Source organism: Harpia harpyja, chromosome 9 (genome assembly GCF_026419915.1).
Source record: "Harpia harpyja isolate bHarHar1 chromosome 9, bHarHar1 primary haplotype, whole genome shotgun sequence".
Lineage (NCBI taxonomy): Eukaryota > Metazoa > Chordata > Aves > Accipitriformes > Accipitridae > Harpia > Harpia harpyja.
This window is the reverse complement of record NC_068948.1, coordinates 21,587,495-21,602,143: the sequence shown is the minus strand read 5'-3', so window position 1 is coordinate 21,602,143 and position 14,649 is coordinate 21,587,495. Positions and strand designations below refer to the sequence as shown.

The 14,649-nt window shown below is 43.7% G+C and overlaps 1 protein-coding gene across 2 annotated transcripts in view; it reads left to right on the top strand.

The window, feature by feature from the left end:
- Nucleotides 1–1,190: 1,190 nt before the first annotated feature.
- AMFR (autocrine motility factor receptor) overlaps nucleotides 1,191–14,649 on the top strand; it is a 30,534-nt gene continuing 17,075 nt past the window's right edge. The window contains exons 1-7 of one of the 2 annotated variants that reach the window (XM_052796235.1): nucleotides 1,191–1,525; nucleotides 3,055–3,147; nucleotides 5,026–5,190; nucleotides 6,984–7,136; nucleotides 11,425–11,465; nucleotides 12,250–12,382; nucleotides 12,937–13,070. In XM_052796235.1, coding sequence (XP_052652195.1) covers nucleotides 1,280–1,525; nucleotides 3,055–3,147; nucleotides 5,026–5,190; nucleotides 6,984–7,136; nucleotides 11,425–11,465; nucleotides 12,250–12,382; nucleotides 12,937–13,070 — 965 coding nt within the window. In that variant the 5' untranslated portion in view covers nucleotides 1,191–1,279. The remainder of the gene's footprint in view (nucleotides 1,526–3,054; nucleotides 3,148–5,025; nucleotides 5,191–6,983; nucleotides 7,137–11,424; nucleotides 11,466–12,249; nucleotides 12,383–12,936; nucleotides 13,071–14,649) is intronic. The other variant, XM_052796234.1, reaches the window with a different exon arrangement.

Here is a 14,649-nt window from a genome sequence, read left to right as displayed (position 1 = left end):
AATGCCATATGTGAGTGGTTCCACATTATGCCGAGCTGTTGTAGTAGACCAGTGTGCTGTGTCATCCTGCAAGGGGATACCCATACTTCTGCTTTTCCTCCTCAACATTTCAGACTCTTGCAGGTAGTAAATATCAGCCTTTATAGTTTTGGGTTTTTTACGTGCTTGGCTAAACATCAGTTCCCTTCCTAATGCCTTTAGCCTTCCATTGTTTTGCTTGATAACTCTTTGAAAGACTTGTTTCCAAATTCCACCTCTGATCAGAAGATGCGCTGTTGCTTGCGCGCTGTCCTCTTTTATGAAGGCATCGCTGGGAGAGTGCGTGCTGCCAAGAGAACTGAAATTTGCCAAAGTGCTCGGTTCTGTTGCCAGTTGTACTGGTAGGCTATGTACAGAACAATTGTGACAGCTTGGTGCTTCAGTCAAATTGAAGCGGTGCAGTGTGGGAGCCATACCAAGAAAATACTGGAAAATGTAGCGGTACGGCTGTTCCCTTTGGTCCTGTGGATGGAAGGCCTAGACATATGGTTAGCAAAATGTATGGTTTCTTAGATGACTGCCAGCTGTGGAAAATAAAGCTAGCAGGGGAGTGCAAAATGGAACAATTTTTGCATGGGGAAGTGAGGGTGGACAGTTGGAAGTCAGATGCTACAGGAACAAGCAGCAGAGCTCTGCTTTCGAGGCCTGGCATTTACCAGCATCCCTCACCTTCCATTGCTGCCTACTTTGAGAGACTCATTTTGTGCCACGCTACCTGTGAAAGAGCGCTGGAGCGCAGCATGGGCCCTCTGCTTTCTCCTTTGACTACATGCCTGTAGGTTTCGGGGCCACGGAAGGAGAACCCCCCCTCTAATTTCCCGCAAGCCCCCCCGCCCCCCTTCGCTCTGGTTGTGCGGCGGCTGCCGCCGGAGCGGGCGGGCCGCCGGGGTGCGGAGCCTCTCCGCCGCTCCGCGGGGCAGGGCCGGGCCGGGCCGGGAGGGGGGTCCAGCGCTTCCCGCTGCGCTGGGCCCGGTGGAAGCGCCGCCCCAGCCGTGACTCAGCGCGCTGGGGAGCGGTTCGTGACGGGGCGGGCGGACGCGGCGCTGGGAGCCGGGGGGGGGGGGCGCGGTTTGGGCCCATTCCCTCCCCCGGCCTCCAACGGGGGGGGGCGGCCGCGGGGAGGGGCGGAACGGCGGTGGCGGGGCGGGCGCTAGGCCGCAGGAGCGGGGGAGCGCGGCGGGCTGGGGCCGAGGGGGCCGAGGCGGCCGGCCGGGCGGCGGCGACGACGACGGGCTCCGCGATGCCGCTGCTCTTCCTGGAGCGCTTCCCCTGGCCCAGCCTCCGCACCTACACGGCGCTCAGCGCCCTGGCCCTGCTGGGCACCGGCCTCAGCGCCTACCGCGCCCTCAGCCAGGCCCCCGGCGGCCCCCCGCAGCCGGACGGCGGGGCGGCGGCGGGCACCGAGCCGGCCGAACCCCCGCGCCGCGGCGGGCCGCGGGCCCTGGACGTCGCCTACTACCTGCTCTCCGACAGCCTCTGCGTCTGGGTGAGCCCTGGGCGGGCGGCGGCGGGGCCTGCGGAGCTGGGCGGGCGGGTGGCGGCTGAGCCCGGCGGAGCGGAGCGGCGCGGCGGGCCCCGCGGCCTCCGACGGGGCCGGGGCCGAGGCCGGGGGTGGGCGGCGCGGCCTCTGCCGGCACCTCACGGCGGCTGGCGGGGGGCGAGAAGGCAGAATAAAGAGGGCTTCTCTTGGCGAGCTGGGTGAGGAAAGGCGGCGCGGCGGGCGGGGAGGTGGGCGCTGGGGTCGGGGGTGCGCCCCTGCCCGGGCTGCAGCCGCTCCCCTTCCTTCCTTGGCCGGGATGATAGGGCTGCCTGCAAGCTGAGAGCCCTGAAAGTTCGGCTTCGTGCTTGTGCTTGTCCCTGAGCGTCCCCCCCCCCCCCCCCCCCGCCGTGGTTGGCTTTTGGGGGAAGCTCTTGGGAGGGTTGTGCTGCGGTTCTGTTCTGCTGCACTTGGTGCTTCTCGAAGCACTGCGTGTCCTGCTCGGCTAGAAATCTTTGTGAGAGACCATCAGGTGTTCAGGCCCAAGCTTTACCTGCTTCTCTTTTAAAAATGATATTTAAAGTCACGCAGGTAAGGGGAAGCATTCTCACCATTTAAGAAAAAAACCCCCAGAGAATAATTTTCTGTAGCTCTTTAAACCCAAATCTGCAATGGTATGTGAATCTTGGCTCACTAATTTCTGTAGTTGAAATAAAGGCTCAACAAGGGGATATCAAAAACCTAGCTGAGCTCTTGCTGTTGAACTTTTCATATGTCTATCAATCAAAGGTGGCATTAGTTGGGCATCTGCTTTACAACATGCTTGTTCGACTGAGGCACTGATTTTTCAATGTAACCAAACACATGCAGCTTGTTGAAACTCAGTCTCAGAACCTTAAACTAAGAGCCCTGGAAAAGTTTGTTGTATGTCCTTTAGAGTGAGCCTGCTTCACCATCCCCCCCTCCCCCTTTTAGTGTTCTGCAGAGGTCAAAAGTTAATTACAAGTGTCTTTGTCAAATATGAGAAGCAGTTTTCCCAGGCCTGTGTATTCTGCTCCTTGTGACTTTCAGCAGTGTGGTTACAGAAGGAGTGTGTGTTATTCCGTATGTTTTGAGACAATGTCTGAATCTTGTTCCTGTAACAACAGATTCAAACTGGAGTTTTCTCATCTGCCGCACCTTAAACAAAATGAGCATCTGTAAGTTTCGTCCCCATGTTCCCTGGTGCTGAAATTTGCTAATCCATATAAAACAATTTATTGTGAAGAGGTGGGCTAGTTTGTTGGATATACTGGTGTATCAGACTGACCATGTTAGTATTTCTAGAAAAAAGTTAAGTGACTTATCAGCTACTGTATGTGTCTTGGAAGAGGCCAGGCTTAAATCTCACCAAAAAAAAAAAAAAAAAGGGCAACTAATGCTGTTCTGTGAACAATGGTAGGTTTTATTAGGCTTGTTCATTCCCCTTCTCTCTCTCTCTTCCTGCCCTTCTAAATGGGGCAAAAGTATTTGTCACTGACTGCTTTATTTCTTTCCAGGTGCTAGTGAACACTGCCTGCTGTTTTCTGATGTTGGTTGCTAAGCTAATCCAGTGTATGGTGTTTGGTCCTCTTCGTGTCAGTGAGAGGCAGGTAAGACGGCAATGCGTTGCCTTGGATATTGTCACGTTTCATAATTTATTGGTGTGCGACTGGTGTGTTCTATATGGAATTGCTGAAAGTACACAAGAAAAGTAAATTTTAGAACAACATAAGCTTAAATCTTACCGTTTGGTTAACTAGTATATCCACAGCCACAAGCTGCCAGTTTATTTCTGAAGGGAACTCTTTTTCACTGTTCCTGTTGTATTTTATAAGCCCATGGTCAACTTGAAAATCCCGCTTCCTTAATTAACTTTGTCAGACTTCTTACAAGTGCACCTCATTTCAGAATACTTACAATGTGTTCTTCTCTCTTCAGTTTGCACTTGGCAGCATTTCTCCATTGCATTTTGTGGTTAGTTATAAGCACTGGCAGTCTGAGTTCCCTCTTGTACCTTGTTTTGTGCCCTGACTGCTGGAGAAGTGCTTTCCATCCTTATATGCTGAGTGGATGGTTTATCTACCCTCAGGTTTAAGGGGGAGTAGGCAGGCATATGCCCAGAGAAAGGAAGTAAGCAGGGCTGAAAACTCGGGCTCTTTAGTCCTGCTCTTGGGCCAGGTGAGAATGTTTTTAAAAATTCAGCAAGGGAACCATTAAAGCACAGGCTTTTTAAAAACAGGATCCTGCAGAAGATAAAAGCAGCAGCAGCGGTAGTTTGAATAGTATCTGTATATTTTTTTAAAAAAGGAAGACAAATGCATAAGTTGCCTTGTGTAAATGCAGTAGCAGTGGTTTGAAGTGTGTTCATGTATTTAAAAAAAAAAGTGTGTAAATGCAGTTCTTTAGGAGAAATCAGGCCATGATGATTTTTGACATGCAGAACTGAGGCACATAAAGCTTCAGTAATAACCGTGGATCTCTCAAAGCCTATTGTATTTGTGGTTCACACCCCGTAGAGCCTTTGAGTGAAGTGTATTAAAAACAAGGCACTATTCAAACTGCATTGGGCCAGATTTTCTTTCCAGTCTGTGTTGGCTATAAGGATGTGGAATTTTAACCAGTGATAATTTTCAGGATGTGCTCTACTCTTTTAAAAACTGAAATGAAAAGCAGTAACAGTGTGGATCCATTTGCTTTTGGACAGTGGGAGTATGCTTCAGTTCTCATGTAAAGGAAAGCTGGTTATTAATATTAGCGAGCCAAAAATGGCAGCATCCTGAAGGAATTCTGGGCCTGTCTTAACTAAACTTCTGGTGATTTCATCGTGTTCTTTAACAAAACACTTTATTTCATAAATTTTTTTATCCCCAACAAGCTGGCTTGCTATCTGCTGCTTGAGACCATCATATTGTTTCTTTCATACTGCATGTGCGTGGGAATAATTTTTTTTTCATTGCTCATCCATCTCGTTCTCCACTGTAGGCATTGTGCTTTTTAAGAACAGACTTTGTCATCTTTTCTTAATCGTCTGTACTTTTTGACAGGTTTTTGAAAGCAAGGTGCTAGGCTATTTGGGCATCTTGTATAACTAACCGTGGCAGTTCTTCTAGCAAAGAGGACTTTGTGTTTGCAGCCCACTAGCTGTGTTGCTTGGGTTTGGAGAATCAAACTGAGATCAGACTTGGTTTGTGCTAACCACTGTTTTAGAAGTATGGCAGGAAACTACGTTGTGCACTGTGTTGCACAGTTATGCTATAGTGGTACAAAAGACTAAATAAGATACTAAGGACTGCTAATATTTCTAGTATGTTTTTAATTCAGTAAGGGTAACAAATACTATTCAAGATGTGTATGCAGCAGGCTGTTGCTAACATATTGTCGCATTTCTACTTCCATCTTTTTTTTTCTTTCTCTTTTTCCCTCCTCCTTTCCCCTGCATGTGGATTGTCAGTGCTTTCACTACAGTAACCAAATGTCTTCCTTTACAGCATCTCAAGGATAAATTCTGGAATTTCATTTTCTACAAGTTCATCTTCATTTTTGGTGTGCTGAATGTTCAGACAGTGGAAGAAGTGGTGATGTGGTGCCTCTGGTTCTCTGGACTTGTGTTTCTTCATCTTATGGTTCAGCTCTGCAAGGATCGCTTTGAATATGTAAGTTTTGATTCAGGGCTGTCTTTTGGGACATGCAAATTCTGTGTCTGGTTCAGGCACTGGCTCATGATAGGTTACAAACAGTTCATTTAGACCTTTTCCGCACCCTGCGGTGCTGAACACGTGCACCTCCCAGTAGCTTCGAATACTTGCTTTAAAGTGCAGTGTCAATCTTACTCCTTCAGTTTTTCCATGAGACAAATGGAGCTGAAGATACTTATTTTCTTTGATAAATTGCCTCTTATATGTGCCCTGTAATTACTATTACATAACTCTGTGAGATGTGTTCATAGCTCTCCTTAGTGAAGAAATCTTGACAACAGAACATCCCTTAGATTGGTGCCCTTTAGGACTGGTCCATGAAGCCTGTTTCTGTGGATTCTGTGCTCAGGTTTCAAGCTCATTTACATTTACCAAATATTGACTGCCAATGTCTTTACAATATACAGTGCAACTTTCTCCATAAGCTACATCCCAGTTTCTGTTAATACCAAGAACAAATTCAGTAGAGATGCAGAAATTGAAGGCTAGGCAAGGAAGAAGGAACTGGAATTTGAATAGTAAATCTTGCCCTTTAAAAATCTATAATGGACATACATTTTCCTCAGCTCCGCTGTCTTGGAATAAAAGTTTGAACTAAATCGAATCCATGAATTTCCTTTTGGTAGCTCTGTGCTTTTTTTTTTTAAATTAATGTCCAGTAAGGCCTATTAATTCACAAGTAGCTAGGCACTAAGCTTGAAACTAGATTGGTTGGGGTTAGGAAAATTGAGACGGAATTGAAGAAGGCAGTCATCTGGTATTTTTAGTGTTGTTCAGAAAGCTGTGAAAGAACAAAGCTCATGTGGGAAGAAATCCTTATTATATTCCTTCTGCATTCAAAGCGTGTATCGTAATTCTTTACTTGGACAAATTGTACTTGTGTGATCTGCTTTCCAAACTCAGGGGGATGTGGAACTGAACCAGATGTAAACAAGGAAGAAAGAACCAATTTAAAAACAAAACATGCGAGTCAGCTTCATCAATCAGACCAGAGTGAAGCTTTGGGCAACTCCTTCTTTCCGTGTCCTGTTCTTCCCCTTCCTGCCCTGAAAATAAGGGGATGGACCACCTAAATACTTTGCCTCTTGGGTCATCTTTGATTTAGGCAGCCTAGGTGTGGCCTACCATTAAGGTAGTTTAGAGAATTAATATGCTATGCATGCTATTGAATGAGGCAACTATTTTCAGTAGACTCTATCCAGCAGTCTCTAGCTGCAAGTTAAATTTTGGGGGGAGATGTCTCTTTCTTCCAGAATAAAATGACGTGGCTGGAACTAGTGGCTGGAAGATAAAGCTGGACAAATTCAGATCAGTGGTAAGGTGAAAAATTGACAGAACAATTTTTCTCATTGCTCAAAGACTGTGTATTATGGTTAGGCGTCTTTCTAAAATGTATGTTCATCCTAAGCAGATGCTGTGAATTTGATGCAGAAGCTACTGTGTGAGAAAGTGTCTGTGGTTTTCTTGCACAGGTGATCTCAACTTTAGATCAAATAATCGTAATGATCCCCTCTGGCTTTAAAAGCCTGGTGAATGTAAATGACAGCGAGATGAACGAGACTTTGGGATGGTGTGTGGTTTTAGCTTTATTCCACGTCATTTATTACTACACTGCATGGTTGAGGTTGTGAAATTGGTTTTATTCTAGAAAGCAAGAGATTTTCCTGAATGAGGACTTGTTTGGTGAGGTGACTATGGAAGGCAGGGTGGATTAAGTACTCCTTTAAACCTGTTATGTATTTGTGTTGCAGCTTTCCTTTTCTCCTACCACACCCATGAGCAGCCACATCAGAGTCCTGACCCTGCTCATAGCCATGCTCCTGTCCTGCTGTGGATTAGCAGTTGTCTGTGGTATTATTGGCTACACTCATGGCATGCACACGTTGGCTTTCATGGCAGCAGAGGTGAGACTTCCTTCATACGTGTCATGGTTTCTGCTTTGCTTTTCACCCCTCGCTTGGGGGTATCTTGGCATGCGGTGGGTTTTCTTTTCGTTTCCCACAAGGAAAAAACTCCAAAGATGCAAACAAACCCTCCCCTGCTTTAGATCTGCCAGATCTGCATGCTTGCTTTCTTTAGAGTTTAAGCCTACAAAAGACCTGTGTCTGAAGAAGAGAATGAGAGGATAAATCCTTAAGATGATGCTGAAATCAAATGGCAGCCTATGAAAAAATAATGGTTGTGCTTCATGAGCATTGCAAGAAGGGTTAGTTGAAATGGCCGCTAGAGAGAGGGAGAGAGTGTATGTAAAAGTGTGATGTGCACCTCAGCGTGTTTCTCTGAGGTTGTATTTTCTATTTCATTTCTCCCCAAAAGGAATGAGACTAACATCCTTTCCGTAAGGCATGCTCATGTGATTTGCTTATGTTTGTGTAAAGAGTTGTGTCTCAGCTGAGATGAGCAAGGCATGTTTGTGCACTCCTGAACTCTTTGCAGTTGGAGTAAACATCAATATGTTTGTGGAGTGAACATCAGTATGTTTTTGATGTTATGGTGGGTTGTTGCACTCTGCTGAGGAAGTGGTAATCTTAAACAAAGGGGAGGTAACCGGTATAATTGCAAGTGTTAGCTCATCCTTAGTTCAGATAACAAGTAGCATGTATGGTTTATTTTTCTTCTCCTATCTTGAACTCGGAGTTAGTGGAGAAGAAAGAAAACAGTCACCTGATAGGAGAATATGATGCTGGTCACACCACAGTTCAGTTATTTAATATGTCAGTTTACTTTTCCCTAAATACGAGGATATGCAAGGCCAGATTTGTAGTTGCACAGTGGAAGGGTACTGAAGATTTGTCAGTGTCTCTAATAGGTGGGGTCTTGTTGGTGTTGTGTTTCTTATCTGGGCTTAGTGGAAGGATGTATCAGCCTTGTACCAGCGTGGGGTAGGTTTATCAGGGAGCATTAAAGTGCCAAAGCGTTGCCTCGTTAGTGCTGTGCCTTGTGGTGGTGTATGTGTTTTGCATTGCAGGATGGGGCCCAGCTATTCATTTCAGCGGGAGCTGTTCTGTCTGCTTATTAACAAAGGAGTGGCTCAGTCAGCATAAGTGTGTGGTCCTCAGCCAGGCCATGGATCCAGGCAGCTTGCTGTGCTGCTGGTGGACAGCAGAGGAGGTTTGTGGGGAACGTATAGGAAAGGGTTCTCTACCCTTGCTTGCAACAGCTGGCATTTGAGGATGTTCCTGAGGTGAGGGTTGCACAAGCCTGTTGGGTTTGATAGCCTCAGATGGACTCTGGAAAGTTGTCTGATCGTTTATTGAGCTCATTTATACTTTGGCCTCCACGATATCCAAAGGCAGCAAATTCCACATTTAACTCGGCTTTGTGTACACAAAAGAGCTCTTCTATTTGTTCTGAATCTTCTGTCTGATAGTGTCCCTGGCTATCATCTCAGACATTTATGGTGAAAAAGTGCAAAGAATCATTTCTTGTTTACTCTTCTTCATACCATTGGTGATTTTATAGACCTTTCTCCTGTTCCCCTTCTGACTTGCCTTCCAAGCAAAAGAAATCTAATCTGTTTAATCTTTCCTCATATGAAATTGTCTAATATCTTGCCCTTTCATGAATGTTTTAAATACACCCTATATGGATTGGGTGACCATGGGTAGTTTCCTTGATTTTAATACCCAGCACTCATGTAAGTGGAATAAAACATTTAGGCTTCTTTCTGTACAGATACTAGCAGTGACACCTCGTGGCAGTCCTCAAGCTCTCAGCAAAAAGCATTAAATCTTGCAGACTGAAATGTTTTCCTGGTGGTGGCTTGTGTGATGCTGTTCGAGAGGGACCCTGCCAAGTGTATTCCATTAGTGTGTATTTAATTACATTAAGTTACATTAAGCTATTCATCTCTCTCCTGACTCTGCAAACATTGATTTAGCTTGATGCCTCAGGGTTTTCAATAAAGCAATATAGGTGTTTTTCTCGGGTTTTAGTAGGCTTCCACTTGTTCTGGGTTGTTTGTCAGCCTTTTCTTTCCTGCAAAGGCTGGATGTGAAATGTGCAAATGCCCAGAGAAGGTTAAATAAGGACAGTCTGTATTTTTGAGTAAACATTAAGCTTTTTCCCTTAATAAATGGTATTTGAGAATTATAGTATAGCAAGTAATGTCCAGTCTGTCTATCTTTGCACCTTTTTTATTGTAAGAATTACTTCATTCCTGTAGCAGCCATCCTCTGATCCTGTTTCATACATCCCAGTTAAGGCTGTATAATGATAGTGATATTCAAATCTTAGAATCGTACCTTACAGATAACAGTATATTTTCCTGTATAGCTTCTCATGCTGCATCCATTATCTTAGGGTTTGAGTGCCTTCCAGTCGTGTGCTAATCTACGTGACTGCCAGTGTCACAGAGTCTGCAGGGGATAAGCGGTTCATTTTGAGCAGAGCAAGAGCTCTTGAGGTGTTGGTACTGAAAATGGCCTACTGTATGTTTAGAACCTCAGATTACAGAGTTGTGTAACTTGTGATGCAGTGTTGTATTTTCTGCAAAGTATTTCTTGTGTCAGAACACTGAAATGCATTTCTGGAAACAGTGGAGGAACCAGAGACCAGTGCCTTGACCAAATCTGCACTAGCTCATCCTTTTAATTTTGATGCTCTTGCTGCCTCAGCACTAACCAGTATAAATCATGTCTTGGCAACATTAACGTCTTAAAAGTTGCAAAGACTAGACTCTTCAGATTTCTACCTGACAGATGTCTTCCTTATCGGAGACTTTATGCCACATATACTGGTTTTGACACAAATTTGTGCTCAATGGCGTATCCCTCCAGCATCTCACGTAATCATTCTGTTTCCCCACTTGTATGGTTAGAATTTGGACATACTTACTTTCCCTCTGTGGTCTGCCCAAAGCTTCTCTGTAGCCGAAAACCTCATGTGAAGAAGGTGTAGTCTCTTTCCGGTACCCACATGCAGGGTAACAGGAGACAGAAGAGGGTCTCGCAGTGTGCCTTGCAGGAGCACCTAGTATGCCAATTTAACTTCTTTATGAAAGATGTTTGTGATGAGAGCAGCACACTGTGCTAGGTGACTTGCTGTTACCTTCTTGACTTTTTTTTGTGTTACTTGAATGATATGTGCATCTTATCCTGAAGCGCTTATTTGGTCAGAAGATTGCACTGGTGTTTCAATTGTCACAGGAACGTTTATTTTAAAGCCAACCAGTAAACAGTTGGCAGATAAGTTGGATATTACTAAGGATTAAATATGCACAGAAGCATTTTAAGAATGCTTTTTACAGATGGAAAAAAATATTCAAACCAGCTGTTTCATTGCTATATTGGGAAGTTAGTGGTTTTGATAGTTGTTCTGTACTGTTTTTAATACTTATGCTGAAGGCATGCCATCAGACCAGTTTTACAGAAATGGTTTCAGTTGCTCATTATAAATCCCCTGCATCTTGGTGTCAGTTGGCCCCTGCTAACTACAGGGTAGCGTGGGCAGTCTCTGAAGGGGGTTCATCCTGTCCCGTTTTCTTTGACTGGGAGCATACAATGAAGGGATGGGACACTGTGGGCCTGACAGGTTAGAGAGAGGTGATGGGGCTGTGTTTCTTAGATGATTAGAGCCCATGGAAATGTGATTAGGTGTTCTGGAAACATTCTTTCTGGTGACTCTTCTTTACACTTCTGATCTACTTACACTTTCTGATATACTCAGTTTTTTTCTCTGTACTTAGCCTAGAGAGGTAAGTATGATTAAAGAGAGAAGTTACTTTTGCAGCGTTCACATCTCAGCAAAGAGGGGAGATTATTTGAAAGTGCTTCCATGGTTCTTCCTCAAATTCCTGCTACTATTCGGTTCTTCAGATTTTTCTTGAGCAGTGGGATAAGGAGAGGTAGTTGTTGGGATTGTGGTCTTGATACTCAGAGTGATAAGAATTGAAAAAGGCAATATGTCCTATGTAGCGGGGGGGAAAAGTGAGACTTAACAGCAGTGATGCTAGCGGCTGCTCCAAGAGCATTGTGTGTTTGAGAACAATTTCTTTCTTATTTATTTATAAGCTTCATGTTTGTCACAGGTGTATTGTGCACACAGTCATCTATAGTGACCATTGGTTCGCAGGAGCTTGTTAAGCTGCAGTAAATGCATTTTGTGTTTTAACCCTTTAGGTCCTGCCTCTGGACCGCTGTTCCTGCCAGAATGTTGTTAATGTATCTTTTTTTTTTCCCCACTCTTCTGCAGTCTCTGCTTGTGACAGTCAGAACTGCTCATGTGATTTTACGGTGAGTAGCTTATGTTTTGCAGGATGGTTGTTCAAGAAGGTAGTGCATATAGCATGCTGATTTAAGAGGTGTAAGTAATTACCTTGTTGAATTACAAATGCATGTTTCGAGATGGGCAAAGGTGGTTATCTTTAGCCTGTACTATTTTTAAGCATGAATTCTGCAATGCATGGATAGCTTTAGTGGGTGCTAATAGCTTGAGGCATGGATTAAAATGGATTGGTGCTGCTGTATGAGGGTTGATATATGCTACTTAATGCCATACTACTGGTTTTCTTTTAAGATCTTAATCTCTAGAACTTTTGCTTTGAAAAAGTAGCATGCATGTGTATCTGTAATGCATGTGTGTATGCATATGTAGGACATGATGTGTAGCACAGAACCTCTTTGTCCAGGTCACTATTGGCATTTCGGGTCTGTCTTCACCTGAGAAACATCTCATGTGCTGAAAGATCTGGGTCTGTGGTTACTATAATCCCAAGACTGGCTTTTGGTACTTGCAGGAGTTTTTAGCAAATGCTACATCATCTCTGTTAGCTGGTGGTATCTGTAATGCCAGTGTGGGCTAAGCATTGATTGCTTTTTGCCTTTTTAAAATGTTGCTGTTTGAACCCGTAACATTAAAAAAAGTCCCCCAGGAAAGCACAGAGTGCAGGCACTGGGCTTAGGAAGGGCAAAGAATCCATATCCAGAAGTTGTTTGAAAAATGGATAAAATCGTTTGAATGTTAGAGATGCTATTTAACAAAAAAGATAGAATAATGTTAATTTCCCTGCTCTTGCAGATATATAATTCACCTCTGGGATCTCAACCATGAAGGAACGTGGGAGGGCAAAGGCACTTATGTCTACTACACAGATTTTGTCATGGAGCTAACCTTGCTTTCACTGGACTTGATGCATCATATTCATATGCTGGTATGAAATACTGGACATAATGTTGAGCAAATAGACTGGCCTTAAGATAAAGGGTATACTGGGTATACTTTTTTTTTCTTCTTTTAGGAACCAAATATTACAGAGAAATTATTTAAATAAAGAGGAAAATGTAGTGTGGGGCGTTCTGGCATTCTTTCCTCCTGTGTAATTGGAGTCCTCACAAATAACTTTGTTATAGAGTATTAACTACTGTGTAATTATCTGTTTAACAGGTGTTTAATTAGCTTTGTTGTTGAGTAATATCAGACTGAATTATTTTCCTTGGCAGCAGGGGACATTTAGCTGAACAGGACTAAATACAGTTTATCCTTATTATAAATGCTAGTCTGCTTAAGTTGTATCTGAAGATGTAATGAGTAGTAATACCTGTGAACATCTGTGGTTAGGCTGAATGGTCTCAACAAAAGAAAAATTATTCAGTGTTGTTTTCTCGATTTCTTTTTCTCTTGAGACCTGATGCAGTTTCTTGTGGTGGCCTCTTGTTTCCCATCGTGTTTGTTTCTAATCACCATTCTGTTTTTTTTTTCCAAAAGCTGTTTGGCAATATCTGGTTGTCAATGGCGAGCCTGGTGATTTTTATGCAGCTGCGCTACCTGTTCCATGAGGTTCAACGAAGAATTCGGCGGCACAAGAACTACCTGCGTGTGGTTGGAAACATGGAAGCTAGGTGAGCCTCTTATTTGCTCTGAGATCTTGATGTGGATCTTGGAGAGTGGATCCTGATGAAGAAGTTGGGATTCTTTTACCTTCCTTTGATACATGATGGCATGGTGTAAGCCGGGGAGATGCAATCTTGCAAATCCAGCTCTTAAAGTCTTTACACTTAAAGTACGTTTTTACCCATTTTATTTGTTACTGGGCACACCCTTTCTGGTTTTAACAGATATGTAGGATTGACTTTTATAATAGCAGTATTACTGGTACCCTATTACTGGCAACAAGTCAACTCCCCTGTCCGGTATTTTTTCTCCTGTATTCTTTTCTATACTACCCTGGTGGAGTGACATAAACTCTGCAGAGCTCTGCCTGTTTCAGTTGTCAAATATTGGCTTTGGCTGTGACGGAAATAAATGCTCTTCATCTCATTAGGCCATACTATTCAGTTACTGCCTGAAATTAAATTGAAATATTAATTAAAACCTGATCAGCTTTAGGTATGTATTTATTAAACCTGAAGCAAATCTAAACAGACTCTGTAGTTGTAGTGGAGCTGAGAGCACCTTGGGATTACTTTAGTCCATTCCCCATAGTGAGGCAATATAGAGAAATTGAGAGGCCTGCTAAAAACTAGTATTGTGCCAGATACTACTGCATCTCTGATCCAATGTTGTCATAACTCAGCCATGTCTTTAATAATTTTAAGAGCAACAGGGAGTTTTACTCTTTCTGTACATCGCTGTACCATTTTCATTGTGGGCTTCAGTGGGTTTGACTAGCTCTGATGCCTGCTGCTGTAGTCCAGATGGAGAAGACTGACTTCTCTAGAAATTCCCGAGGTTTTATTTGTGAAAAGTCATTTAATGGCTGTAATACGAGATTAAGAGCTGCATAATAAAGTTAATCCACAGTGCATTGTTTCTTTTCAGTAAGATGCAGCTGCTGAACCCCTTTAAGCTGCTCACAAAGCTGTTTGAGTTGCAGTGTCTCAGACTTTTTGTCTGAGTGACTTGATGTGTTTTTGTCGTTCTGATTGTTCTGAAAGAACCACATTCTAGCTTCCTCCTGAAGTTGCCAATGGCAGTGAGCTCCCTGCTTTTGTGTAGTTGTTCTTCAGGTATATCCCACACCAGCAGTACCGTGAAATGTTGTTATACCACTCATTTCTATATTGTCTGTGTTTGGGTACTATGTAGTAAATGCTTGCATGCTGCTGTAGTTTAAAGAAAGAAGGAAAAAAAATGAAAGACAAATGGGGGTTGGCAAAATCCGAGGCCAAAATTAGTCAGACCATAAGTGCTTATGATCCCAAGAAGACATCTTAATGGGTACAGCTATTAAAACTCATTTAGAAAAATGACATAAACCAAATCTATACAGATTATAACTTGAGGTTCTCAACCTAATGATCATACTTCTTGGAAGATACTAAGTCAAAGCTTTTTGCACTTAGGAAGTATGCGGAGATGTGCAAAAAAATGTGCCTGTAAGAAGGCATGGGAGGGACGTGTATGTGTGTCTTCCTTTGTGGTGTGAGTCTGAGTTACGGAAAAAATTAGCAAACTTGCTGGCACACCTCTCCTAACGAA